Consider the following 26,637-nt stretch of genomic DNA (forward strand, 5'->3'; position numbering starts at 1 on the left):
AATCCATACTGGTATATATGCTTATATATATATATAGTACTCGTAACATAGAATAGTTCACATAGTTAACTTGTAAGAGAGCTAGAAGAAAGTATTGAGATAAGAATTAGGAGTAGGAAAAATGAGAAACAATAAGTCATTATTATATTTAAGCTTAAAAATTAAATAAAAGATTATAAAAATAAGCTTGATGTGGATAATTAGTATGTGAACTTAAACCAACAAATTGAACAAAGCTTCACTTATATCAAGTTGACTGTTCCAACGGAAACGTTATATAGTACGACTTTCGAGATATTTCTCCTCTTCTTCTCCCACTCTCTATCTCTCTCTCCTCTCTTATCTTTCTCTCCCGATTCAAAATATCTTAACTGAGTCGAACCGAGTCGACTCACCCAAGTTGAATAAGCTAAGGAGGAGATAGACGGGGTCGGTCACGGTTTCCATGTTTTGGGAATTAGGCTTAAGTAGAGTGGATGATGGAAATCAATCGCGCTGTTAAAAACATCTGATCAACCGCGGGAGGAGTGCACACGTGGCGGCCAGAGATGCAGCGTATATTCGAGAGACGGAGGAGGCATGATATTTGGGGATAAAAGGTAAATTCCTTAAATGGTAATGGGGTTTATGTCCAACAGCACCACAAGTACGACTTCAAAAACAAGCAACAGCTGGGAGGAGCTACCGACTGACTGACTTACCGACCGAGCTATCAGAGTTAGAGAAAGCCGGTCGCGAATCTAATTTCTCTGTAATTAGTACAAAACCCCTCTTTCTTTCATTATTTAGGTGTCGAATTCGCTGCTGCTGCTGCTTCTAGGTTAGGGTTTTACATTTGGCTCCCGGAAACTAGAGAGAGAAACAACAGAGAGAGAGAGAGAGAGAGAGCAAGAGCAAAGTAATGGGGCGAGGGAAGGTGCAGCTGAAGCGAATCGACGACAAGATCAGGCGGCAAGTGACCTTTTCCAAGCGGAGAAGCGGGCTGATCAAGAAGGCACGTGAGCTGTCGGTGCTCTGCGGGGTGGAGGTCGGCCTTGTCATCTTCTCCACAAAGGGGAGGCTCTACGAGTTCTGTAGCGGCTCGAGGTACGCCCCCCACTTAATTTCTTCTTCCTTCCAAGTTTCGACCGCCTTGTTTTTATTTTTATTTTTATTTTCCGTGGTAAAAAAAACAAATACTTTAGCTAATAGGAACTGGCCAGCTGGCTCTCGAACTATCTCTTCTGTATGTATGTTTCTCTCTGCAGTGCTAGGGTGCTCGCTAGCTGCCGCCATCTTTGTAATTAAAAACTTGCCAATAAATGGATCCATTTGTTTTCTCATGTATAATTTTATTTTGTGTATTTTCGTCCCTTTGTAGGTTTTGTTGATAACTTGATATGGATGGAAATTTGAAAGAATCCTTTAAACTAACTTCTCATAAATATCTTTAGCTTTCGTTCCCATAAATATCTCCTTTGCTTACGAAGGTTTCGAATTCTGAATTTCCAGCCTACTCCCACCCAATATGCTTCCATCCAACGCTCGCCATTGGACCAAATTCCCACTAACTTTGCTTTCAACGTTTTTCAAAATTTATTATTATTATTATTATTATTACTATTATTATTATTATTATTATTATTTGTTACCTCTTGCATGAACAACACTATGGTGTGTGTCGAACATTTGACAGATGAATTGGAGCATCCATTGTCTACCGTTGATAACGAATAAATACCTTTAGAGCAACCTAGTTGTATTGAGATTGAAGCTAAAGATGATGATCATTAAAAGTACTTAAAATATTATATTAAAAGTACTTAAAATATTATATTAAAAGTTGGGTTGGAAGAAAATGTCACCTCCATACTGTCCATTGCAGTGTCCTTAGAGAATGACATAGCATCAATCTCTTCAAACGCCCTCGGGAGGACCCGATTGAGTACTTGTTATATGAGTACTATCTATATAAGACGATAAGATAGTGACGGTGCGTACTCTATATATCTAATATTATTCCTTTTCTCTGTCTATATTATTAATTTTCTATGGGAAAATGTATATACAGTTAATAAGATAGTCAAGGTGCGTACTATATATATAGCCAATATTATTCCTTTTCTTTTTCTATATTGTTAATTGATCACTTAAATAATGTGTGATTTATACAGTTTGATTATCGACTCTAGTAAGACAAGAGAACATTGCCCCCTAACTTGAGAAACAATCACATACCTCATCTTATCATTGACTAGCTTATCACATACCTCAACCTTTCATATAGATTGATCACATCTAATTTGTGAAACAAAGATGTGATCGGGAATCCAAAGTGTGGAAAAGGAAGTAAATAATACTAACTAGCTGTCATAAGTAACTAAAATAGCGATTTATCAATATAATCACCATTTGTCCGATAGAAGTTGTGTGTGACGCTTGCTATGTCGAGATTCTAGTATGCACTCATGTATTAATAGTTGTGCGCATTGTATTCAGGTGAGTTTGTGAGTGTATAACACTGTCAAGTGGTGTTTCCCTCACATGAAAGAATTCCATCAAGAATTCACTGAAAAATAGTATTGGACGATATGTTAAGATGATAAGGAAAAGTTTTTGGGACGATATGTTGAGATGATAAGGAAAAGTTTTCAGGTGCAATTTGCTCATCACCTTCAAGTGGTGGTAATGCTCGTCACCTTATTTATTATCGTTGGATGAGTTTAAATTTTAGAATTTGTGTCTATTCACTACACATATCTCAAAATTTAAATCTATCTAACGGTGATAAATAAGATAGTGGGCACCACCATCGCTTGAGCATCGTGAGCAAAAATATTCTCAAAGTTTCCATGCATAAAGATGAAGGAGTGGTATGGCAATAGTTGAAAGAGTAACGTCCAAATTGCCATGCATGCATGTCGTGAGCATGTTCGAGATGAAGTTTGTTTGCGAGCTGCATGACGTGAGTTGGCGAAGCACTATAGGAGAATGGATCATGTGAGTAGCCAAAGTCTAATCTCCAGCATATCTGATATCGTTTTCGGGTTAATAGGAGGTGAAGGGTCTAATTCCATTTGTTCGATTTTCATGGTTTTTGCGTCTTAAGAACTAATTAATTAGCTTGCTCAGGTTTGTTAACCATCTTGAACTGAAAAATGAAAAGAAAAAATAAAAATTAGAAGTTACCCTGTAGTGAGTATATTTGTATATCATCTTGCATGGCCAATGATGTTATTACAATAATTTAAACATCAACTCTGACTGCAGAAAGAAGAAAGATGTAGTCCATTCTATGAAGGGCGATGGTACATATGTTTATAAAGCTCAATACAATCTTGTGCCATTACAGGTATACAGCTGGGAAAGAAAGGATCAAAATATTGTCGTAATAATATAACTAAAATAAAGGACCAAGATCAAAATCTATGGCATTATTGTTAAAACAAATCACCTAATATAAAGACGACAATCTGATTAATTTTCTATAATTTTTTTTAAAAATTTAAATCTAGTACTCATATGAGAGAACGTTAAGATGGTTAAAGACTTAAAAGTATATACTTACATAAAATACAATAAATATTTAAATAAGTTCAACATGCATCTAAATAAAATATGTGTAACTGTAAAAATTACAAAATCTACGTGGAGCGCATGCCAAGTAACTAGGAGTTAATTATGTTCTATGGTGGTTTAAGTGCTGATGTGGCCGTGCCAATTTGCCGCCAAGCTCGGCCAGGTGAATAACTTGAATGTGGTGATGTAATGGAATGCGCTGCCAACTTCTGAGTCAAGTAACTCCAGCCGAAGAAGGACTAGTCTTGACCTTCAGTTCTAGAACTAAAGACAAGGTTATGCAAATCACTATGAAGTTTTGAACCTGTGCACCGAGTTTGGCAGCCTCAACTATGAGATTCCTCCATATCGGCGGTATGTTCAATAACCATATCAATTGACATGGTTTTTACTTTAGAGACCGTGTTTCGGCCTTCTTTGTCATTGGAACATTCCCTCAACAATCACCTCCTGAGTCAATCTTTATAATTGTCTTAGAAACTTTAACTTTTTCTTCTAGGCCAACCAAATTTTTAGAAAGAATAGGTGGATTGGCTTCTTCGTGAGTCAAATAAACAATCTTCTCAGGCAAAGGCTTGATTATGGCTAGAGTGAGAATTTTCCCCCACCCCTTACCCCCCTCTATGACCTTTTGATCTAACCATACTTTAAATGGAATTAATTTGTCCATAGGAATAAAAGGGAAGCTTTTCTCATCTAGCCATTGTTTTGAAGGTTACATGAGCTTTCACTTTCTACATTTGGGATAAGAATTTTCTCATCTCTTATGTACATCAAGAATCTTCTTCACCTTCTATTCCTTTTATCCTCCTTACTTTTTTGAATGAGCTTCTCTAGTTGAGCTTGAGTCTCGTCCAATCGGCTGAAATGAGATGGATTGGAATATTGAAATATCATATGGGCTTCACATATTTGCACAAAGGTCCCATTGAGCATACCAAAATGTTGATTTTAAAAACTATAAAGCCTACATGGCGCGTAAGCCAAATAACTAGGAGCTAATTACTCATTTGGTGGCTTAAATGATGATGCGGGTGTGCCATCTCGCTGCCAAGTTCGGCCAGCGAGTATCTTAAATGTCATGATGAAATGTAACACTCTTGGCCTTGAGTTCTAAAACTTGAAGGGAAGGTTATGCAAATCACTATGAAGTTATGATCTTGTGCACTAGGTTTGGCAGCCTCAACTATATTGGTAAATATATAGGTTGGTTGAATCGGTGTCGAACTGTATGAACAAAGATACTCGAAGAAGATGAGTCTCTTAATCGTAAAGATGGTTCGACTATTTGTGTGCTGAACTCTAATGTAACCTAAGAGTAACCAATCATAGTACATATCACTTTGCCAAAAAGGCTGATGAAGTGATCTCTTTTGGCGAAAGAGTAAAAAACTGTTCGCCAGCCAAGACTTAAGATAAAAAAATCAGCCAAAACTTGAGCTAGTCCTTGTCTATCCAGTCGGTCAAAACTCTTAAGACAAACTTACTCTAAGAATTTGGACCCTGTTTATCCAATCGGTCATTTATACTAGTTGCTTTTGAAAAACCCGTCTATCCAGTCGATTGTCATTTGTTAGTTGCCAACCCAAACCTGTCTATCCAATTGAAGATTGTGTTGGCGGTTAGTAAGTCAATTTCACAAAAAGGGTGTGAAAATATTTCGCATAGAGCGTTGATTTGTGTGTTAAGTTGAATGTCCTTTTCTTTTTGCCCACATACTTGTATTTGTGGGCATAAATTGCTTGATATTCAAGTTGTACTAATACTATAGAGTCTGATAAAATTGCAACTCCTTGAAATATTATCTTGATATACTTGAGAATATCTTCAATTTTCTCATGGATAATCTGTTCTTTTTAACTCATGATCAAGTCCAAACCTTATACTTGATTATCTCCATATTATTAGAGATAATCGCATTCACCGCATGTCTAGCCGTGACCTCAAGATGAGTCTTTATCGCATGAAATATTCGACTCCTTAATTATCCCTACTCAAGCATTTTCAAGAGAATTTCCAAGAACACCTTAGACAATATTATGATTATTAAAACCATAATAATATCTAGTAAAGTTATTCAAAATCATCTTGATCTTTTAGTCTAATGGCTGCAAACATATGGGCCAACATTGTAAAATCGGGTATAAACAGTATGATAATCCGCTTACATAGTTAGAGTCCTAGGTTGACCTCATATCTCATAGTTTACCATCTGACTTCAAGTTAAACAAAAATTACATGATATATTCGAGTTTTTGACATTTATTTCAAAGAAGTAACTTAAGCTTTTGCAATCCAAAACTATTGTAGAAGGTGAATATCCAATCCAAAACAACTAGTAATAGAGGAATAACTCACCTCTTCACACTCATTGGTGTTCTAGGCGAATTTTCAAACTTAACAGGTAGGCAATGTAACTAGTGACATGGAGCATGGCTGACTGTGAGGCTTCACACATGGCCAACTTGCTTTAATATCATGAAAGAAGTTGAGGTTCCACCTCAAATTGGAAGTAGCTCAATTCCTTATAAACCTTTGCAAGAAACAAGGTTTTTACATATCCCTGTGTGGGATAATTCTTCACAACGTCACACGTTTCATTACATATACCTACGCCGTACCAAATACATTAGCAATATGCTTGAAACACGTATGGCTGTTGGCAACACATATTAGCTAATGTGAAGTATGTATGACCGTTTGAATTCACACGTGAGCCAAATTGCTTTGTTACAACAACAAAGCCTTATCTACTAAGTGAGGTCGGTTGTATGAATTTTAGAATACCACTGTGCCCGGTTTTGTCCCAAGTTTTTCGTTAGCTCCAAGTATTCCATGTTTTTTTAAGTCTATTTCCAAGTCTTCCTAGGTCTTCCTCTGTTTCTTTTACCTTGAACGTATATCTCATAATCGCACTCTAACAGGAGCATATGTAGGTCTTCAGTTCACATGTCCAAAGTACCTTAATCGATGTTCTCTAATCTTATCTTCAATTGCGGCCCTCCTACTTTATCTCGGATATCCTTGTTCTTAATCATATCCTTTCTCGTGCGCCCACACTTCCAATGAAGCATTTTTATCGCCACTACACTCATCTTTGCATGTGATGATGCTTGATCACCCAACATTATGTGCCATATAGTATTGCTAGCCTTATTGTCATCCTATAAAATTTTCCCTTAAGCTTTAGTTGCATACGATGACCGCACAACACACCTGATGCACTTTTCCATTTCATTCATCTAGCTTGTATTCTATGATTGAGATCTCCATCTAATTCTACGTTCTTTTGCAAGATAGATCAAAGATAACAAAAGCATTCAGTCTTAGGTACTTTCTAATCTCCAATCCTCATCTATATCTCATTTAGATCCCGTTCCCACTAAACTTGCACTCCATATACTATGTCCTTGACCTATTTAAGCGAAGACCTTTATATTTCAACACCTTCCACCAAAGGTTAATATTCGCATTTACTCCCTCATGCGTTTCAACTATCAACACTATATCATCTGTGAAAAGCATACACCAAGGAATATCATCTTAAATATGTCTCACCAAAGCGATATAATACAAAAAAAGAAATAGGGAGAATAACCCAACTCCTTTTAAGCACTTGCAAGGCTTTCTAACTTTATGATGGGAGACAATGCTTCACACTCTCACAGTAATCAATTGCATACCACGTCGTGCACATCATTTGGTCTATTTATGTTACATTATTTTTGTCTCAAACGTAGGGTCTCTTAAAAATGTTCACCTAGAAAGTACTTTTGCTTATAAACACTTTTATTAGATGCAAATCAAAAGTTCTAATAAATACAAGTGCTTCTTAAAAAAAAAAAACGCTTAAAACTCTTGAAGAAACACTTGCTAGGTGTTTTTTCATAAAAGCACTTAGAAATGCTTTTACAGTATAGAAGCATTAGCTCTTCATATTAAACATTGACAAAACTTCGTTTGTTAACTTAAAAGGGCTTGAAACTATTCCTAAAACACTTCGAAAACATGCATTCCAACTGCAATGTGCAGCTTAGATTTGATGTTTATCTCTAGTGGTGCAGTATAGGGATAAGGCCCCCTTAATCAAGTTTCCATCCTTGACCATCCATCTTAAAGTGTCGCCGAAATAGTCATGGCATGCACATTGAGAGTAAAATCCTAAATGTCACTCATTTAAACCTTCTTGGGGATCTACCATATGCATGGAATGGTGAATACCTAAAAAAAATGTCGTTTTTCTATGTTCATCTATTTGGCTTTTCCGTAACTTAGGGTCAAGGGTCCTTAGGCCTATTTGGTGGGCTGGTTGGCATACGTTGTGATCAATTAAAATGGACTTGATTATAGTCTGTTCTTTGTTGTATCAAATTATGAGATGAACATAATTGGACATGATGGGTTATGAATCCACAATAGAGTGAGTTATTCAACTTATCTCTATACACGAGTCACAAGTCCTGCCTAACCAATCTCTGTCAATCCAATCCTATTCTAATGCCTAATCTCATCCAGCCCACCAAACAAATCCTTGGCAGTTACATGTTTAGGCTCTGTAGGCAGTGTCTTGGACACTCCCAACGAAAATGTCTATAATATATAGGTCTCAAAATCCAGAGAGGGAGACCCGCCCTTTGGATTTTTTATTTGCATAAAGCATTGAATAAGATCATAAGATCAGTAGGACATCTCTAAGGCTACAACGAGAATACAAACTAAAGAAAGTGTATGAAAAGACTAGTTGATAAAGGATTGAGAGAGTAGAAAAAAAGACTCGAACACATAGGGCCATGAAGCTCATTTCCTCTTTTCAATCCTTGGACAAAGCTAAAGTTGATCTTTATAGATTCTTCCAACTCATTGAGGTCAACATCCACCCTTGAAGGAAACAAAATACCCTTCTTTCTATGACAAACTACAATTAGTCCATGTAGTTTGCACAAAATTTTACTTCTACCCTTTTAGTTTCAATTTTCTTCAATTTGGGTCCCTATTGTTTTCTATTATGTTTCAATTCAAGGATATCTATTAAATTTAGCTTTGATACCATGTTAGATTATGAGTGCTCAATGCAAACTCAATTGGAAATACGTGGAAACGCCAAGTTTGAGCACTTAACGCAAAAGATACTCCTTGTATGCCACAATCTCCCACTTGGGAACAAGTGTTTATGTTGGGCCTAACATGTCCTTAGCCTAACAACTGTTTATGTTGGGCCTATCATGTTCAGGGCCTAACATGTCCTTAGCCTAACAACTGTTTATGTTGGGCCTAACATGTCCTTAGCCTAACAAGTGTGTATGTTGGGCCTAACATGTGCTTAACCTACTAAGTTATAGTATAAGCATGTAAAATACAATTGGCAATCACAAAGAGGTCCAAGAGACCTTTTAATACCTAATGCCAAACTTCCATATCTAGTGTGAGATATTCTCAATAAGGACACACACAAATGTCGAGCCCAAAGGTTAAAATTTCATATCCATTTGGAACATGGCTAAATTAGAAGCAAATATTGATCTTGTGTCTTTTTGCTCTTGACAATTGATTTAGATTGAAAACTTACATTATAATACGGTGACGGAGTATGCTATTTTTATGTTTAATCATCACTCAATACGTTTTTCACGTGTTAAGACTCTTGATCCCTACATGTGAGGAGCCGTGTTTTGAGTTTTTCTACAATAAAAAGGGAAGCTTTGCCTTGGTTTTTTAAATGGTCTTAAGCCCCTTCCCTCCTATTTCCAATTGGTTTTCCACAAATGTGAATGTTGGTGGTCGAACTCATTCACCAGCTTTCTCGCAACAAATGGAAATCGTACCCTTAAGCAACGCTTGAGATTCGGGCTGACTTCACGGCAAATTAGATTTTGGAGTTGAATGCTTTTGGACCACGAAGGAGCTAGCTTTTCAATTGCAAATGACATTTTGAATTGAGATAGCTGCAAGCTCGCCGAGTAAAGACTCTGGCTTAGGCTATGTTTGGATTAGGGATGAATGAATTAGGGACAATGCACTAAGGTTATGTTTGGGTGAGGAACTTGCAAATTTCAAGGGATTGAAGCCAAATTACTAACAGATGGGCTACATTATGTGAGATGTATAGAGGATTTGAAATACATTTCATGGGTATTACAAAGGCATGTGAAAAGGATTTGCAAATCGCTTTTAGAAGGATTCATGCACAATCCAGCATACATGTCTTTGTAATGACCATGTTGTGCATTTATACTTACAAATGGTTACCTCACATGAGGAATTTGTTAATACTTATTTATCTTTATAACGATCATGTAGTGTATTTCAAATTCCTCAAACTAATATTACGTAGCCTATTTCGATATATTCCAAATCCCTTGATACTTGAGCATGTTAGCAAACAATGTGATTTGTCACAAATAGAAAATAAACACGTAAATCAACACTTAAGTAATAATCTAATCATCAACATCATGTAATGATTTAGGAATGGTAAGCCAATGATGATTTTTCGTATTTTTTTAGTTAAAGAATCATTAAAGTGTTAACATGAGAAATGAATGGATCCCGTTTTGGGCTTTAATCTCCAAAAGAGGTCCACTCCTTACTATTTTCTAAGTTTTTGCTAAACTAGCTAGTGAATAATGTCAAAAGCTAGTTGCCTCAACTTAACATCTCCAACAACTCCTTAATGCATGCCCTAAGCCTTCTTTTCTATATGGGATCTGGGGTGGGTGGGGTTTATGCACGCTTCTTGTCAATTAGTCTTAATCACGAAATTCCACATTTCTTAATTTACTGTTAATCACTAGCACTAGATGTTTTATTTCAATTGGATGAATTATGTGCATATAAATGGCATCTTTTCTACTGTAAGTGTATTTATTTCTTTCAAATTAATCAATGTATAAAATAAACTTGCTTCTGACATATATATTTTTTTTCTTGTGACCCTTTTCTGCTTCAGTTTTGCAAAGCTTCTGGAGCGTTACCAGCAACATAATGCTGAGGAAATTGCTGCTTCCAAGAATGCTGGTGATACCGACAAGGTTAGTCAAACGTTTTACCCTGCACAAAATTAACAGGATTAGAGTATTGAAAAATCCTATATGTTAATCCACCAAGTTATCGAGCTCGGTGATGCTCAACTTGGCTCACATGTAAAGCCCTAAGATAACACGTGCACTGAGCCACATGATGTGTGTTGTCCACATGATTGGCTTGACTGCCTCCAAACGAGATGAGTGAGGAGATGTGAAAGTTGTTCATATTAGAAAGTAACGGAACTTGGCAAAGGCTTGTAAGGAACTAATTTGGTTATGGGTGGTGCTCCACTTCTTCTATGAAGTGAGCGCAACTTGGCCCACCTTTGAGCAACTTGGCCCACCTTTGACCAAGTTGCACTAGTATTATGAAAGAAGTTGAGGATCCAACATTTGTTGTTCTAGAATCAAAGGTGGGCCAAGTTGATAGTGAAAGAAGTTACTGAAATAACAGTTCAACCAATTTAGTGTATTTGTTAGGACTTCAAGTTTTGTATCACTGTCAAAATTACAAACACTAGTAGCAATACTTTCAGCCTATGTTCTCTGGACAAGAACAGAAGTTTATCATTTACCAATTACCATATCGTTTCTTCTCACGTTCTGCTAATCTCGGGTGCAGAAGCATAATTTGGAATGCAGTGGTCTCCGTACAGGCGCTAGCCGATCTCTGAAAATGATTCAAAGGTAAGTATCATGTACAGAAGCTTCATTACATTTCACCAACGTGACTGGGATCTGATTGCCTTTATGCAGTGATATAGAAGCACAAGACCTTGATAATCTAGATGTTCCAGAGCTCACCAAGCTTGAGGAGGAATTGGATGCAGTTTTAAGACAAACAAGATCAAGAAAGGTTTATTAATCTTCTTTTATTCTTATATAGACCATCGTTAACTAGTTCATATTCTGGTTTGCTGTGACAGCTCATGGAAAAAGAACCTAAAAGTTTCACTTAGACTGGTTTCGGATATAAACCTGCATATATAGTTTCTGGTTTTGGAATATAAACCTGCATTTCAATTAAGTACCTGGAATCGGAATATAAACCTGCATATATAGTTTCTGGAATCGGAATATAAACCTGCATTTCAATTAAGTTAAGTACCTATTTTTCGGAATATAGACCTGCATATATAGTTTCCTTTTCTAGCTGGGATTGCGTCGGTGATCAACAATTGTGTTAGTGGTAAGTTCTGTTGTTTCCATGATATCAAGGTATTTCTTCAGGTTTGGGGTGAAATTTAAACCACAAAATATATGATTCATCCATTGAACTGCAATTTTATGACACAAGTTTTAGTGATATTTGATAATTTCAGTAATTCCAGAGACTAACAGATATGTGCACTAATATAAATTCTGAATAAATGGCAGAGAACAATTTGGCCATCCTAATTTTGGTCTGTAAAATGTAAATGCTTGTATACTTTAGTGGTTCTTCTTAGATGGTGCTCTGTTCCTGTCCCATAAACAACTAGGATTACGAAGAAAAGAAAAAAAAGGGCTTTCGAGTCACTTGACTATCATTGAAATAAACGCACAATAGTAACAGATACACGAAGCGTTTATATAATTTGCGTCGTGTATTGGAAGTACGGTAAGTCTGATAGATTGGTGGTAAAAACTCACTTGAGTGCTGTTGATAATGCAGACACAGCTGATGATGGAAACCCTTACAGCTCTTATCGAGCAGGTACACATTCTATCTATATGGCATCATCAACCTTCGACTTTGAACAGAAAGTGTTTTCTGTTTGAAGAGTGTTGTCATTAATTACCAAGATATATGCTCTGTTTAAGTGGAGATTGAAGGGGTGGGGGTTTTACCGTGCAGTTTTGGTATACTAGTACTGTCTTGAATTTGCAATTCTAGCTAATGGGAGCGCCAATTGCAATCTGTTTGAGGGCATAGCCACGTTACACATGTGCCGATGAGCGGTCCATGTGTACTGTGGATATGCCCTCCCTCGAACTCACAATTCGTGCAGGGACTTGCATTTATGTTGCTTCATTTTTATGTGGTTTGGGAGAAGGGGAGGGGAAAGTGTAAATTAAGATCAACTATATTGATACTAAGGGTCTGTTTGATACTCTACTTGAATACAACTTGGTGCGATGGCAAGTGCCTTCGCCCATGAGCGGTAGGTCTCGGGTTCGAGACTTGGGAGCAGCCTCTCCATAAATGGGAGTAAGGCTAGGCGACATTCACCTCTCCCAGACCTTGCGTAAAGCGGGAACCTTGTGCACTGGGTACGACCTACGACCTTAGAGTTTTTAAACTTAAACTCTCATTTCTTTTCTCTCCCTCCTCCCCTCTCACTCCAAATCTATTTCTTTTTTCTTCTTTCTCAATCCCCTTTCTCTTTTTATTTTTTACCTTTTTCGTCTATTCTTCAATCCGCTCTCTTCATTCTCTCGGTTTTTCCTCTCACTCATCTTCCTCTCTATCTCCTCTGATCCTTTCTTCTTTCTCTTTCAACCAATCATCTCCTACTTTCATTTCTCATTTCTCCTCTTTCTCCATCAATCCCCTCTTTTTAGATCTTTTTGTTCAGTTTAAGTTGTAAGATGTAAATTTTTTAACTTATATACCAAACAAGTTTTTGAACCTTAAAGAAAATTGTTTTCAAGAAAAGTTCTTAAAAAATATTTTGAGAAATGATAAAAGTTTTTAAATAGAATACCAAACAAGCCCTAATATTTTTCTTATATTCCAGTTGTCTGATCTCTGAGTTTCTGCTGGTGCCGCATATATATATATATATATATATTCTATGAACTGAATTTATAATTTGGTGCCACTGATATGTTGGCGTAAATATTTGTGGAGATATTTTGAGAGAGTTTTGATTTGAATTTGGTGGATTATATACATGGCACTAAATCTGAGCAGGAAAAACAGCTGAAAGAAGAGAAGCTTCTCATGGAAAATGAGGTATATAAGCACATATAATTATATATTTCGTTGAGATATTGAAGAAATTAAGGAAGAAATTATGATAGAAAAGCAAGTAAAAAAATTAACAAGTACTCAGTCACTTGATGGCCTTTAATTTTTCAGATTGCAGCAAAGGAGCAGCAGATCAGGGACCGAGCTGCCGACGAGGAACCGGTTCAGCAGAACACTTCCGCCGCTAATCACACCACCACCACCACCTCCAACAACAACAACAACTGCAGCAGCGACGACGATGTTCCGGCCACCATACTTCGTTTGTTTTGACTACTTTCTAGGGTGTGGGCAACTTATGTACTATACTGTATACGTGGCAATAAGGCGAGGTGACACGTCTACCAACTCTGGGGACATGTCTTGAGAACCGAAATTGTAAGGCAGAGTGGAACCCGCCTCACCGTGTTGTATAATATATCGTGTATGAACGGGATCCCGACTTGAATTTGTATGTAGCGCCACAATATTTGATTTTTATGTTTTCCTTTGATTGGAAATCTTAATGAAACATTTTTGGTACTATTCATTTTTAACGTTAAGAATATTTTTAATCTAAAATGTCACTTTTGATACTATTCACTTACACTTTTATTTTGTTATTTTGATTTAAACTAAATTTTTTGAGAATTTTTCGTTAGTTTTCCTTTGATTTATAATTAAATTTTGCTTTCAAGGATTTAAAGAAATATGGTTTAAAAAGAAAAAAAATTTACCATAAACCGTCACGTCATGTCGCTTATAAAATATAGTTTTTTTTTTTAAATAAAATCTATAAAATATAGATGAGATCCATATATATTAATGAATTTTATCATTATTAAAGATATGGTTAGTCCACTATTACACTTAAAAAATTAGTATTTATAGCATCACAATTTTGAATGAGATATAACAGCATCTCCAATGAAAAACCTCATTTTAAGGTCCCTACCACCACTCTCAAGACTCTTTTAAGGAGTTAAAGAGAATCTTTTGGTCCCCAAAATAATATTGGCTCCAATAAATATAGTAAATTTTTAAACATGTGTAATAAATTAATGAAACTGTTATTAGCACTTTCAAAATCTGATTCTACAACTCTTCGCAAGTATATTTTTCTTTTTAATTATAGAAATTTTAGAATACAAAATAAGATTTTTAAAATGCTAATAACAATTCAAAAAATTACATTCTACACTATTCACAAATGTATTTTTCTTTCTAATTATAGAAAGGTTGAAGAGCTAAATAAGATTTGTAGAATGTTAATAACAATTCATTTCTTAAATTAAAATAATTATTGTTAATTTCCTAACCATTGATCTAAATGCAAAAGAATAGAAAACAATCCAAGAAGCTATGTGGACCATTTGTTTAAAAATAAAACAAAAAGGAATGCATCGTACTTTTTTTTCTTTTTCGGACGAATTACATCGTACTCTTAGTCCAAAACATAAACGATCAACCAATAAGATGGACTGAATATGTTGGAAAGTGGAACCTTTTCGCAGTGGGTCCAACTAAAAAAAATAAAGAATAAAAACCCACCCGCCCCTTGTGTTTGGCTGTTGGGTTACTAAGAATATGACCAGTTTTGCCCACCACCGTTAAATTTTGATGGATGTCCATCGCCCCTCTACGAGCTTGTCACGTGTCATTTTAAAAAAAAAAATTAATGAAAAATACTTAAAATTTTTAAGTTTTAACGAATGAATAGTATCAGGATTGATTTTTTTGTATAAAAATATGTTTTTCGTTAAAATGAACAGTATCGAGAACTTTTCGTTAAAGTTCCATTTTCTTTAATCATAGTTAAAAGCACATTAAAATAAAAAATATAAACAGTTCTCGAAAGTTAATAGTGGGGAGATGAATGCCCCCCCAAGAATAAGAAGCAAAATTAACGAGAATTGTACGGCCCAAATAAATTTTAGATCAATGATATAATCTATGTGGGCCCAGCTCAATATCTAAGCCCTCCCCAGATTGAATTGAATTTTGTGACGAGAACGGAAAGGATAGGGACATTTCATCAATCAACAAACGATATAAAGTATGGACATATTAGGGTTTATGATTAAGAGTTCAGTCACCAATGCATTGGTATGTTGATAATTTTCATAAACAACCGTAGTGAATCAATCCTTACGTGATTACAACAGTGTACAAATCTACCACAAAAAACGAAAAACACAACGGCTTGTACTGAGAAGCACATAATGTTCTCGCCGAATAGTGAGATCACGTCAAAGTCATTGTTGATAGGCGAGACCACATCACTCATTAGGCGACACAACACCCTCTAAAAGCGGCACAAACAACAAATCAACACTAACCAAAACTAACTAATTCGAAAAAACCAACCGATTGACTATCTTCATAACTTGGGATTAGGATGCCATAGGGAAGACCGCCCGCGACCATGGAGGCAAATTGTCTGCCTTCCTGTTTGGGTGCCGTTCTCATCTCCTCCTATTTTGTGCAGCCACAGTTAAGTCACGTCAACATTTTATATTAATTTTTTTATATAAATAATAAGACAAAAAGTAATAAGAATATAAAAAATTAACGTGACTTAACCGTGACTGCACAAATAAGAGGAGATGAAAATGGCACCCAACAGGAGGGCAGACAGTCTGCCTTGCCGCGACCATACCTCTCCTAGTACGATCCGCAGCTACACGAGTCAAGCAAGGCGGAGCCCAGATTGGACCGAATTGAAGTGAATCTCTTTTTTTTGTTATAATTTGGAACCAAATTAACAGGCAATTAATTTCATAGACAACAGATGTTGATAAAATTAATCAAACACAACGAACTCTTAAATCACAAAACAATTAACGTTTCGGCGGATCAAGAAAACGTAAATGTTGCAGATGTATAGCATGCAGAGCTAGCCCAAGTAGATGTGAACGCCGATAGCGATGAGGAATATGGTGATGAGTCCGAAGTAAATGATTGTGTGAACCAAGATGGAAACCCCGCTAGTCTGCATGTTGTTGAACTCCACCACCCGGCTGTTCCCGGGGAGCTGAAACAGAAGCCCCGGCGTCAACAACACGAACAGCACCACCGCTATCACCACCGGCCCCCAATCCGCCATTCCTCAACTAACTAATTTCACAGTAAGGTCGAGTTTCCGAGCAGATAGAATAATAAAGAAGATGATGACTCGTACGATGGAAGTGGAAATGAAAGGGCAACCGGAAGGAAGGAGCATAAAAGGAGAGAGTGATGGCGGTAAAGGGACAAAATGGGAATTAATGGAGACAAAGAAGTAGAGTGAGCCGGCCTCCACGACGAAGCAGAAGGTTAGAAACTTTGAAATCAGCAGACGGTAGTATCTTTGGACTCGGACGGCTTCCTTGCCGCATTGGACAGCATTACGTGTGCAGCATTACGTGGCACTTTTGTTTGAACCTTTGGAAGAATAAGGATCCTCTCCGAATCTTCTTTGTTGAAATCCTGAGAATCCTTCAATCATGTTCGTTATCGTACATTGTGCGGTAAAAAATCATTATACGATGTACGATCAACAGACGTAATTAGAGAATCTCCTGAACTGCACAAAGAGGATCCTCATTCCTTTTGGAAAATATGGACGGCCGTCATTTGATCTTGGGCCTTGTTTCTTGCTCAAATTCACTTATTCTTGGGCCTAAGCACAGGCCCAATGAAGTAAATTCAATTGTGATCATAACATAAGCACAGGCACAAATTCACTTCTTCTTTTTTGTTACAAAAAACGAAAGCCTTCAAAATCCTCACTGTGTGAGGGCCGCCCTATCCAATCAACCCGGCGGATATCTTCTCCTAAAGTGAGCCCCATGTGGTCAAAATACGTTAATCAAACCCATATGATGGAGTCTATCACCAATATTGATCAAAACCGAAAACCCGTGTGCAACTTTTGGATGAAAATCTCGATTTTGATCAACATTGATACCAAGCTCCACCACTTGAGTATGATTTATTTTTAGGGAAAACTAATGAAAAAGGCTTGAAAATTTTGAGTTTTAATGATAAGGACAAAATAAAGAGTAGAGTGAATAGTATCAAGATTGACTTTTTAGTGTAAAAATTTGGTTTTTCGTTAAAGTTAACAGTACCGGGTGCTTTTCGTTAAAGTTCCCTTTTTTTTACCACATGGATCACTGTGATAAATTCCTTGATGTATGCATTGTAGCTTTTCCCTGTAGAAACTGGCCAAAATCAATGTCTTTCCTTTTCCTTTAGAAAGTTAAACCAAACAAGAAAAGCATTCCAAACATATGCAATTATGCATAACCCAACTACAACTTTACACTTCATTTTCCCACATTATTTTATGGCATTTCTGTAAAGACACTCCACCTTCATCGATCCCTAAAAGAGAAAGCGAAAAAAAGAGCTTCTTAAACGAACAATTATTGGAAGCTTAGGAAAGCAAACGTCTTTGCTTTGATGCCCATAAAGCCATCCACCACCTTCTCCTAATACCTTTCCCCTCTTTTAATCTCACTCTCTTCTTTCTCACTTAAGCTTAGCATCCCTCTCTCCTTCTTCGCTAAGATATTAGGTTTCGTCCTTCTACTTATTCGGAAACATCACAACACTCTGTTTATCTGTTTCCAAATATAGAAGCCTCTAAGTTTTCTTACCTCTCCTTCAGGTTTCGTCCTTCTTCATATTCGGAAACATCGCAAACACTCTGTTTATCTATTTCCAAAGATAGAGGCCTCTAAGTTTTCTTACCCCTCCATTCAAACTTACCTGGAGAGAAAGATGAGTGCTGATTGGGGGCCGGTCGTTGTTGCAGTGGTGATGTTCATCCTCTTGTCGCCCGGGCTGCTATTCCAATTACCGGCAAGGACTAGGGTGATGGAGTTCGGAAACATGTCCACAAGTGGGATTGCTATTCTTGTTCACGCCGTCATATACTTCTGCATAATCACCATCTTGGTCATTGCAATTGGTATTCACATACATGTCAACTAATCTATATTGTTTTCAGCCACCACTCACAATTGGAGTTGTTTGTTCTTTTCCTTTGATATCGCAAAATACTGTCATATTTTGTAAGCAAACTCCTTATTAGGCTTTTCTTCTTCCCTTATACTGTGTTCCTAGTTTAATGTTTCATATCTGAGTTTAATCTCTGACTAAGTTTCCGATCCATTATGTTTAAGTTTTATAGTATCATACACAATCAAAGGGGGGAAACCGGGAAGGTATCATGTACATTGTAATAAACCTAAACTTAATGGAATTGACTTGCAATTTTAACGAGTATTGTTGTCATCTACGCATTCTAAGGGTGAAAGTTTTAGATAAAAACCGAGAAGTGTTATTAGCACTCTAAAAATCTCATTCTACACTCCTCACAAGTGTATTTTTCTTTTCAAATATAGAAAGTTTGGAGTGTAGAATGAGATTTTTGTAGTGCCAATAATAATTCCCTAAAAAACCAGTTTCTATCAACGCAATCTGAAGCTTAACAAAATGAAGCGCCTAAGAGGGAACAGATCGACTCTCAAATTTCGGATATCAGCTACTAGCAAAAGGATTTTCTACATTAAAAACCTTAGACATTCATATCCTTCTAAAAGAGTAGCTACAGAAATAGTTCAGACCACCACACTAGTTGGCTCATTCAAAGTTTGAGCGATATTCTAATCTAATCTAAATCTATCTAATCTAATCTAATCTAAATCTAATCCACGAGGGGAAAGATTCGAACTTTAAGTTGAACTTGGCTAGCCTACAATCAAGTCAACAAGTTCAGACCAATGGACTAGAACTGTTAACAAACAGAAAAATCGGAAAATCTAATTAAATTGCATCAAAATTAATTGGTAAATAGAATTAAAAAAAATAAAATAGAAAAGGGGTTTCTCAAATCCCAGACTGAACAGAATCCATAAGCAAGCAGCTGCATCTCTTCTTCTCCAAATCAGAGAAAAGTTTTCTGCTTTATATTTATATGGAGCTCATAGACAAATAGTACAAGTATTAAGTTACAACAGGGCAGCCCAGAAGAGAGACAGTCCAACATACACAGAGATTCAGAGCGGCGGAGGGTAACAGGATCAGCCGGTATAGATGTGGACGTGGACGACCAGGATGAGAATGGCATAGAGAACGAAGAAGAAGAGAGTGTGGACAGCGATGGCCTTGCCGTTGGTCTTCATGCGCCCAAACTCCAACTGCTTGCCGTTTCCCGGGAACGTGAAGAGCAGCCCCGGTTGCAGCAGGATAAACAGCACCACTCCTATCAATACTGGGCCCCAGTCCGCCATTGTTGCTTCCTCAAAAATCAGTTTTCAGATTAAAGTTGCAAGCTTTCGGTTCCTGTGGCACTTGGGATTCGGTATTTGGAAACGGTTTTGCAATTTGTGATTCTAATTTGTAAAGCAACGAGCGGTGGAGATGGAGGGAAGGAACTGGAAGGTGCCGACTAGTGAAGGTTTGGATTCTCTGGTTTGGGTTGCAGGGTAGATTATTGCAGTCGGGACCCACCATCCACTGAGTTCAAAGCATTAATCTTTCTTTTTTTGTTCTTTATATCTTTGACTAATCTTTGAAGGACATTGAAATGGGGTTGTAAAGCTTTAAGGTTTTCGGTGGCATAGACTGATATAGACATTCGAATTGAATATGTTAGTGGTGTGATTTGGACAGGGATTGAAGCGCTTAACAGCCAACCTTTCAACTTAAAACAAGTGTTAAATGTGACTGCTACTGATTGCAATTGCAAACACCACAATTATGTTTGGTCAGAAAATTTTGGTAAAGTTATCAGATCAAAATAATATTATCTTTATAGACAGTTAGAATACAAATCTCATCATTTTGTGAAATATGTTCTGCAGATACATAAATTATTGGAGTCAACACACGCAACATGTAATTGACTAGCCAAAACTCATTAGATAGGAGTCATAGGACCAAAACGACAGTGGATGAGATCGAAATGTAGAAAAATGGGTTTCGATAAGATGTTTTGTGCGTTAATCGTAAGGATGAGATGATCTGCCGACGCTCTAGAATTTCTCTCGGTGAAACATCTCTTCCCACTCAAATTTTCTCTGCTTATAAGTTATGTAACAGTATAGCCTTGATAGCAATAGAAAATGAAAATGATGCTAAGCCTTATCCAAAAGTCCAAGAAAGCAATAACAAGTTAACAACAAATGCAACACCAAAGCATTTAAAACTCAAAGATAAGGCTACTTAAACTGGATTAATTATGTTATTTCTAGCCCTAAGGTATTCTTATTCCCCTCTTTCAAGCGCTTAAATCCAAATTATAAAGCATCCAAAGCTCCTTTTTATATACTTTTGCTATATTCTTTCTCCTCCTCCCTTGTTCTTCTGCTGTGACATCTTCTTGTTTTGACAATGAAAGATTGGGCAGCTCCGCTGATAGCATCCGCGCTGTTTGCGTTTCTGTTGCCGGGATTGGTGTTTCAGATGCCGGGAAAGGAACGTCCCTTGGAATTCATGAACATGAAAACGAGCATCGCGTCGATGTTCTTGCACGCCGTGATCTATGGTTTGCTCCTCATTCTGTTTCTTATTATTCTTGACATTCACATCCATGCTTAGGATCCAAGAAACGTTGTGGTTGTGGCACACCAGCTGAAAGGAGGAGTTAATTCTGTTGTTTTACTTGCTTTTATTAACTATTTACTAGTTACCTTCCTGAATTCTGCTTTGTGCAAATAATAAATTATAGCAATCTTTTATATTTTGCAAGGGTCTTTATGCTTTCATTTACCTTCCATAATCTGCATAAATGTAAATCTTTCGGTGACGAAATCTCGCTAACAAGGATCTCACACAGCAGCAATAACACATGATCTCGACATGTAACTGAGAGATCAGCAGATTATTTCACATTTTTTTTCCCTTTGATTAACTTTATATAGTTAGTTAATCAATTTAGAAGTTCCCCAGTTAAAGCTTTAGCAAGAAACTCACCTAGCAGAAACATGGAGGCTAATGAAATTAAGCTTGTGTGTTATAATTCTTAATCACTTACTTAGGCTAATTCTACGCTAAACATTCGCATAATTCTCGACTCTACCATTGATTAAGTTTGTGTATCAAGCTTAAAAATCAATGGGACAAACAATGACCAACGATCCTAACGAGTAATTTAAATCTCCGAAACAAGGGGAGGAAAAACAAACATTTGTACAAGATCAAATCCAGATGCAGAGCCAAACAAGCTAATTAAAGTGTACAAGTAAAGTTGAGACGAGATGATACGTTGGTGCCTTTTAATTAAGTGACAATTAAGAGCCAACATACATGTGGACACCGATGGCTAATAAGAAGATACAAATGAGAGCAAAGTAGATTATGGAATGAACCAGTATGGACACTCCACTCGTCTGAAAGTTTCCGAACTCCACGAACCGGCTCTTTCCCGGCATCTGAATCAGCAGTCCTGGTGTCAGCAATATGAACAGCACCACTGCTATGAAAACCGGCCCCCAATCCGACATATCGAAGAAATCTCGATCTCTTGATCTCTCCCAAAACTTAACAGACGTGTTTAGCTGTGATCTGCTAATATAATGAGTGGGAGAAGGATTGGGTCGTACGAGGGAAAGAAAGATGGAAGGTGTGCATGATTATAAAGTTGAGCATTTGGGAGGAAGAGACAAGGGATTGATGACTAGGGAAAAAAAGTGAAGTGTAAGGTTAGAGTATCAAGCTATTCCAATTTCCCCCATTCACATTTCCATGTAGTTTGGTAGTTTACACTTCACATCACATGCATCCTAAATAAAGGAAGCTTCCCACATGACACTCAACCCTACAAGACTGCTACTCAACTCTACTTTTGCTATAGATGGTGAATTGGGCAAATGATGCCCATTTACAAAAAAAAATCTGACATATTCTCGATTACGTACTTATATCGCTTGCGTTATGCGATCAAAACAATAAACACGTAAATATACAGTCAGTAACATGTAATAATCACTCATTAATTTGACTAGACTTCTAATGTTTTCAGGAACCATAAGAAATCAAGATAAGAAGATTCATGGTAGGGAGCTTTCTTGTCACTGAAGCATTATTATGGTATAAAAGTTGCTGTTTTTCCTTTTCCTTTACTGATAATCCTATTAATTATTGGCTCCCTTGCTTTCAATCAAATTATAATATTGATTTCGGTGGGGCATTTGGATCTCAAAAGACACTTTTCAGTTGCTTAAGAGCAGTTCTACCATTGATAAGGCCCCGCGGGCTATTCACTGTTTAATTCATATAGTGAACAATAACTGTCTTTAATGAACAGTAATTGCCTTTTGCATCTTTACCCCTGCATTGAATAGCCCTGACAATAGACAATAAAATATTAGTATTATTTTTTAAAAATAATACAAAATAATTTTATTTATAATTTCGGATAGGATTTTTAATTGGTTTTGTTGTACCACTTTCTATTAAATTTTTTTTTTTTTTTTCACATAGTGCAGCACACCATTCCAAAATCTTTGTTTTTTTCACATGGTGTCGATGCACCACTCCAAAACCTTTTTTTTATTATTTTTTTCTTCTTCTTTTCACATGGTGTCAAACACCATTCCAAAATCTATGTGTTTTTTTTTCTTTCTTTTTCAAGCTCAGCAGCTCTCTCTCACTTGAGCTCCGGCTCCGGAGGCAGAGCCTCATACTCTTACAATATCAATAGCCGATCCGTGAAAAAATTCACAGTTTTTCCTTAGTTAAGTAGGTAAATGATCGCCAACTCCTTAGTTAAAATCTCTCTCTCTCTCTCTCTCTCTCTCTCTTAAAAACAAATCCCAAATCATGTGATCTGGGCGCTCGAGTGGAAAGAGGTGGATCGTGAGTGCGTGGAGGTGAAGACGGTGTGGGGTGGGGCGGCAGCTGTGGCGGAGGAGGGACTGGGGTGCTGCGGCCAAGTTAAAGCTTGCTGGGTTTTACATTTTTTAATTTTTTTATTAATTTATTAATTTTTTATTAATTTTATATTGTGGTTGACGTCGTCCTGACGTCAACCCACATCATATTGCCTTTGGGCTCTCGGGCTGACAACTCGTGTCGGGCCTCTCCCTTGGGCCTGCTCAAGCTCCTTCACCAGCACACGCTGAGCTTGCTTGCTCGGGCTCTCTGCCACTGTTCGTGGCCCTGTCCCTTAGGCTCCAGCACACGCTTGATGTCACATCCCAGCCCGGGCTCCCACCGCATCCAGGGCTCGACTCCACCGTAACACGATATTGTCCGCTTTGGGCCCCGACCACACCCTCACGATTTTATTTCTAGAAACTCACATGAGAACTTCCTAATGGCTCACCTATCTTGGGATTGTTCTCGCGCAAACTTGCTTAATTTCGGAGTTCCAATGGAACCCGAAGCCAGTGAGTTCCCAAAAGGCCTCGTGCTAAATAGAGATGAGAATATATATATAAAGCTTATAAGATCCTCACCTCTGGGCGATGTGGGATGTTACAATCCACCCCCCTTAGGGGCCCGACGTCCTCGTCGGCACACTACCGACCAGGGATTGGCTCTGATATTAAATTGTCACATCCCGACCTGGGCCCCTACCGTATCCCGGGCTCGACTCCACCGTAGCACAATATTGTCCGCTTTGGGCCCCGGCCACGCCCTTACGATTTTGTTTCTGGGAACTCACACGATAACTTCCCAGTGGATCACCCATCCTGGGATTGCTCTCGCGTGAACTAACTTAATTTCGAAGTTCCGATGGAACCCGAAACCAGTGAGTTCCCAAAAGGCCTCGTGCTAGGTAGAGATGAAAATATGCATATAAGGCTTACAAGATCCTCATCCTTGGACGATGTGGGATGTTACACTAGAGCTGCTCTAAGGGATCATTTGGGTATTTAACCAAAAGACTTTTGTTCACTAGCTTTTCATGAAATTGATATACTTCGTTATCTTTTTTTATACAATGAGTCAGTAATAATTTGATATTGAATTTGTTTATTTAGAAGTCGAAATTAACATGTATATAGGAACAAACCAAAAAAATTATATTGAATGGGGGTATCTCCAAGCAATATACTAACATTAAAATTAACAAATATAGTTAAAAATAAGACTACCAAAGACAAGCCACCAATATTATTAAGGGTGAATTGCCAATTTAGTCCCTGAATTATCACCTCAATGAAAATTAGGTCTCTAAATTATTATTTTTTCTCTAGAAAAAATTAGTCATTGAATTATAAAAATCTACCAATTACATCCCTAATACTATACTCGAAGCTACTATATTTAATTTTTCGTCAATTTAAGTCACGTTACTTGCATGTGATACACATTGAAGGGTAGATTGATAGTTTTTCATAAAGAAATAGTGCATATAGTTAACTTTGGAGGGTAAATTGGTAGTTTTCCATAATAATTAATGTAAGTTAACTTAGGAGGGTAAATTAGACGTTAGATTCGCAACCTATATAAAATGTTAAAGGCTTATAGGCGAGAAAATAACGGTATTACACTTTAAAGTGTGTCAAGTGACTTGAGTTGACTAAAAATTAGATAAAATAACTTTGAATATAATAGTAGGGATGAAATTAGCAATTTTTAATTAATTTAGGGACTTATTTTACAAAAAAATAATAATTCATAAACCTAACTTTCATGGAAGTAATAGTTCAGAGACTACTAAATAAGCACTTCATCCTATTATTAAATAAGGAAAACTAATGAAAAATGCTTGAAAACTTTGAGTTTTAACGATAAGGACAAAATAAAGGGTAAAATGAATAGTACCAGGATTGATATTTTAGTGTAAAAATATGGTTTTTTTTGTAAAAGTAAACAGTACCGGGAACTTTTCGTTAAAATTTTCTATTGAATATGATGTATTACCTAGCCATGTAGGATTGCATGTGGATGTTTAGTGAGCTTAGAGTAGCTCCGTCCGTAAGTAAATACCAGGTCACTTATTTTCTATTAATAAACGAAGAAAATGGAGTATTAGATCAGCCGAGCCCAAATATTCAAAGGCGACAAACCCAACTGAACAAATGGATGTGGGCCGTGGAACTGCAGAATCCAGTAAGGAAAAGACCCTTTTGAAAGTGGGGGAAAAAAATGGAATATTGGAAAAGACGTCGACAGCAGGGTTCGAACCTGCGCGGGCGAAGCCCAACAGATTTCAAGTCTGTCTCCTTAACCACTCGGACATATCGACATTGATGTCATGAAAGCCCTAGACGTTTCATCTTACACGTGCCAACTCTACGTTTCTTTTGCTTTTCTGAGAATTTCTATTTATTTATTAAGAGAATAAACGAATCCTGTTGACCAAGCAACACGGATCGTTAGATCAAAATTTAATGGCTATAATTATTATAACTTTTAGAAGGTTCTCTTGTTTGTAACCGTTGAATTTTAATTCAACTGTTTGTGTTGATTGGTCATTCGGATCCTCTGCTTAGGAGATAGTCCAAATCCATCAAATAAAAGAATCCAGCAAAACGTGGCACATTTTGGATTGATACAAAGGAAAACGACAACTCCTTAATAAGAAGATCTGCAAATTATTATTTCCAATTACTTCAAGATTAGTATATTGCTAGTCATGGTGATGCAAAATATTAATTGGAGTCCTTACATTAATTATTCAGAAAACGACATGATTCATCGATTGGAAAAACAAAGAGCAGACCACATAATCTATGTCGTTTACCTTTGCCACATTTATATAAGTTAGAGTCCACTTACGACATGTTACATACCACTACTTTATGCAATGAATGTTAAAATGACAACCTACTTCACTCACACTTTCACACAAGGCATATCTTTCGTTTTAGGTGGTGCTATTTACACATAATTTTTTTTGTACAATCAATTTTAATTGTTGTTTTTTATCTTTCAAAATTTATTTAATTTAACAATCGATAATTAAAAAAAATGTGTAAAAAATAAAATCAAATATATGATAGCACCACCCTTTGTTTTTCGGACCAAAATAAAGGGGATAATATCCTTACTTTTTAAAACCTTTTTCACAAAAGTAAAGCAAAAAAAATGAAACATGACAAGCTTTTTATCAAGAACACGATTGTAATTTGAAATCATTAGGTCGGTTTTTGTGTTTGAAGAATCCAATTTAACTTTTAT

The 26,637-nt window shown here is 36.8% G+C and overlaps 5 protein-coding genes and 1 non-coding gene across 6 annotated transcripts; 3 read left to right on the top strand and 3 right to left on the bottom strand.

Moving 5' to 3' along the window:
- Nucleotides 1–302: 302 nt before the first annotated feature.
- On the top strand, nucleotides 303–14,058 carry LOC126612479 (truncated transcription factor CAULIFLOWER A-like). The gene is made up of 7 exons (XM_050280902.1): nucleotides 303–1,086; nucleotides 10,505–10,586; nucleotides 11,203–11,267; nucleotides 11,337–11,436; nucleotides 12,235–12,276; nucleotides 13,477–13,518; nucleotides 13,645–14,058. Exons 1-7 carry the CDS (start codon nucleotides 902–904, stop codon nucleotides 13,804–13,806), a joined length of 678 nt encoding a protein of 225 aa, XP_050136859.1. The 5' UTR covers nucleotides 303–901; the 3' UTR covers nucleotides 13,807–14,058.
- Nucleotides 14,059–16,261: 2,203 nt separating this feature from the next.
- Nucleotides 16,262–17,884, bottom strand: LOC126612083 (uncharacterized). Its single transcript, XM_050280386.1, has one exon. It carries the CDS (start codon nucleotides 16,616–16,618, stop codon nucleotides 16,409–16,411), a length of 210 nt encoding a protein of 69 aa, XP_050136343.1. The 5' UTR covers nucleotides 16,619–17,884; the 3' UTR covers nucleotides 16,262–16,408.
- An 11-nt stretch (nucleotides 17,885–17,895) lies between these two features.
- LOC126612080 (uncharacterized) lies at nucleotides 17,896–18,610 on the top strand. Its single transcript, XM_050280384.1, has one exon. The coding sequence runs from the start codon at nucleotides 18,280–18,282 to the stop codon at nucleotides 18,490–18,492; it is 213 nt and encodes a 70-aa protein (XP_050136341.1). The 5' UTR covers nucleotides 17,896–18,279; the 3' UTR covers nucleotides 18,493–18,610.
- Nucleotides 18,611–20,717: 2,107 nt separating this feature from the next.
- Nucleotides 20,718–21,244, top strand: LOC126612084 (uncharacterized). Its single transcript, XM_050280387.1, has one exon. The coding sequence runs from the start codon at nucleotides 20,896–20,898 to the stop codon at nucleotides 21,100–21,102; it is 207 nt and encodes a 68-aa protein (XP_050136344.1). The 5' UTR covers nucleotides 20,718–20,895; the 3' UTR covers nucleotides 21,103–21,244.
- Nucleotides 21,245–21,751: 507 nt separating this feature from the next.
- LOC126612081 (uncharacterized) lies at nucleotides 21,752–22,266 on the bottom strand. Its single transcript, XM_050280385.1, has one exon. It carries the CDS (start codon nucleotides 22,005–22,007, stop codon nucleotides 21,795–21,797), a length of 213 nt encoding a protein of 70 aa, XP_050136342.1. The 5' UTR covers nucleotides 22,008–22,266; the 3' UTR covers nucleotides 21,752–21,794.
- Nucleotides 22,267–25,620: 3,354 nt separating this feature from the next.
- Nucleotides 25,621–25,702, bottom strand: TRNAS-UGA (transfer RNA serine (anticodon UGA)). The gene has a single exon. It is a non-coding gene; the product is annotated as a tRNA-Ser (tRNA).
- Between the last annotated feature and the right edge of the window lie 935 nt (nucleotides 25,703–26,637).

Source organism: Malus sylvestris, chromosome 17 (assembly GCF_916048215.2).
Source record: "Malus sylvestris chromosome 17, drMalSylv7.2, whole genome shotgun sequence".
Lineage (NCBI taxonomy): Eukaryota > Viridiplantae > Streptophyta > Magnoliopsida > Rosales > Rosaceae > Malus > Malus sylvestris.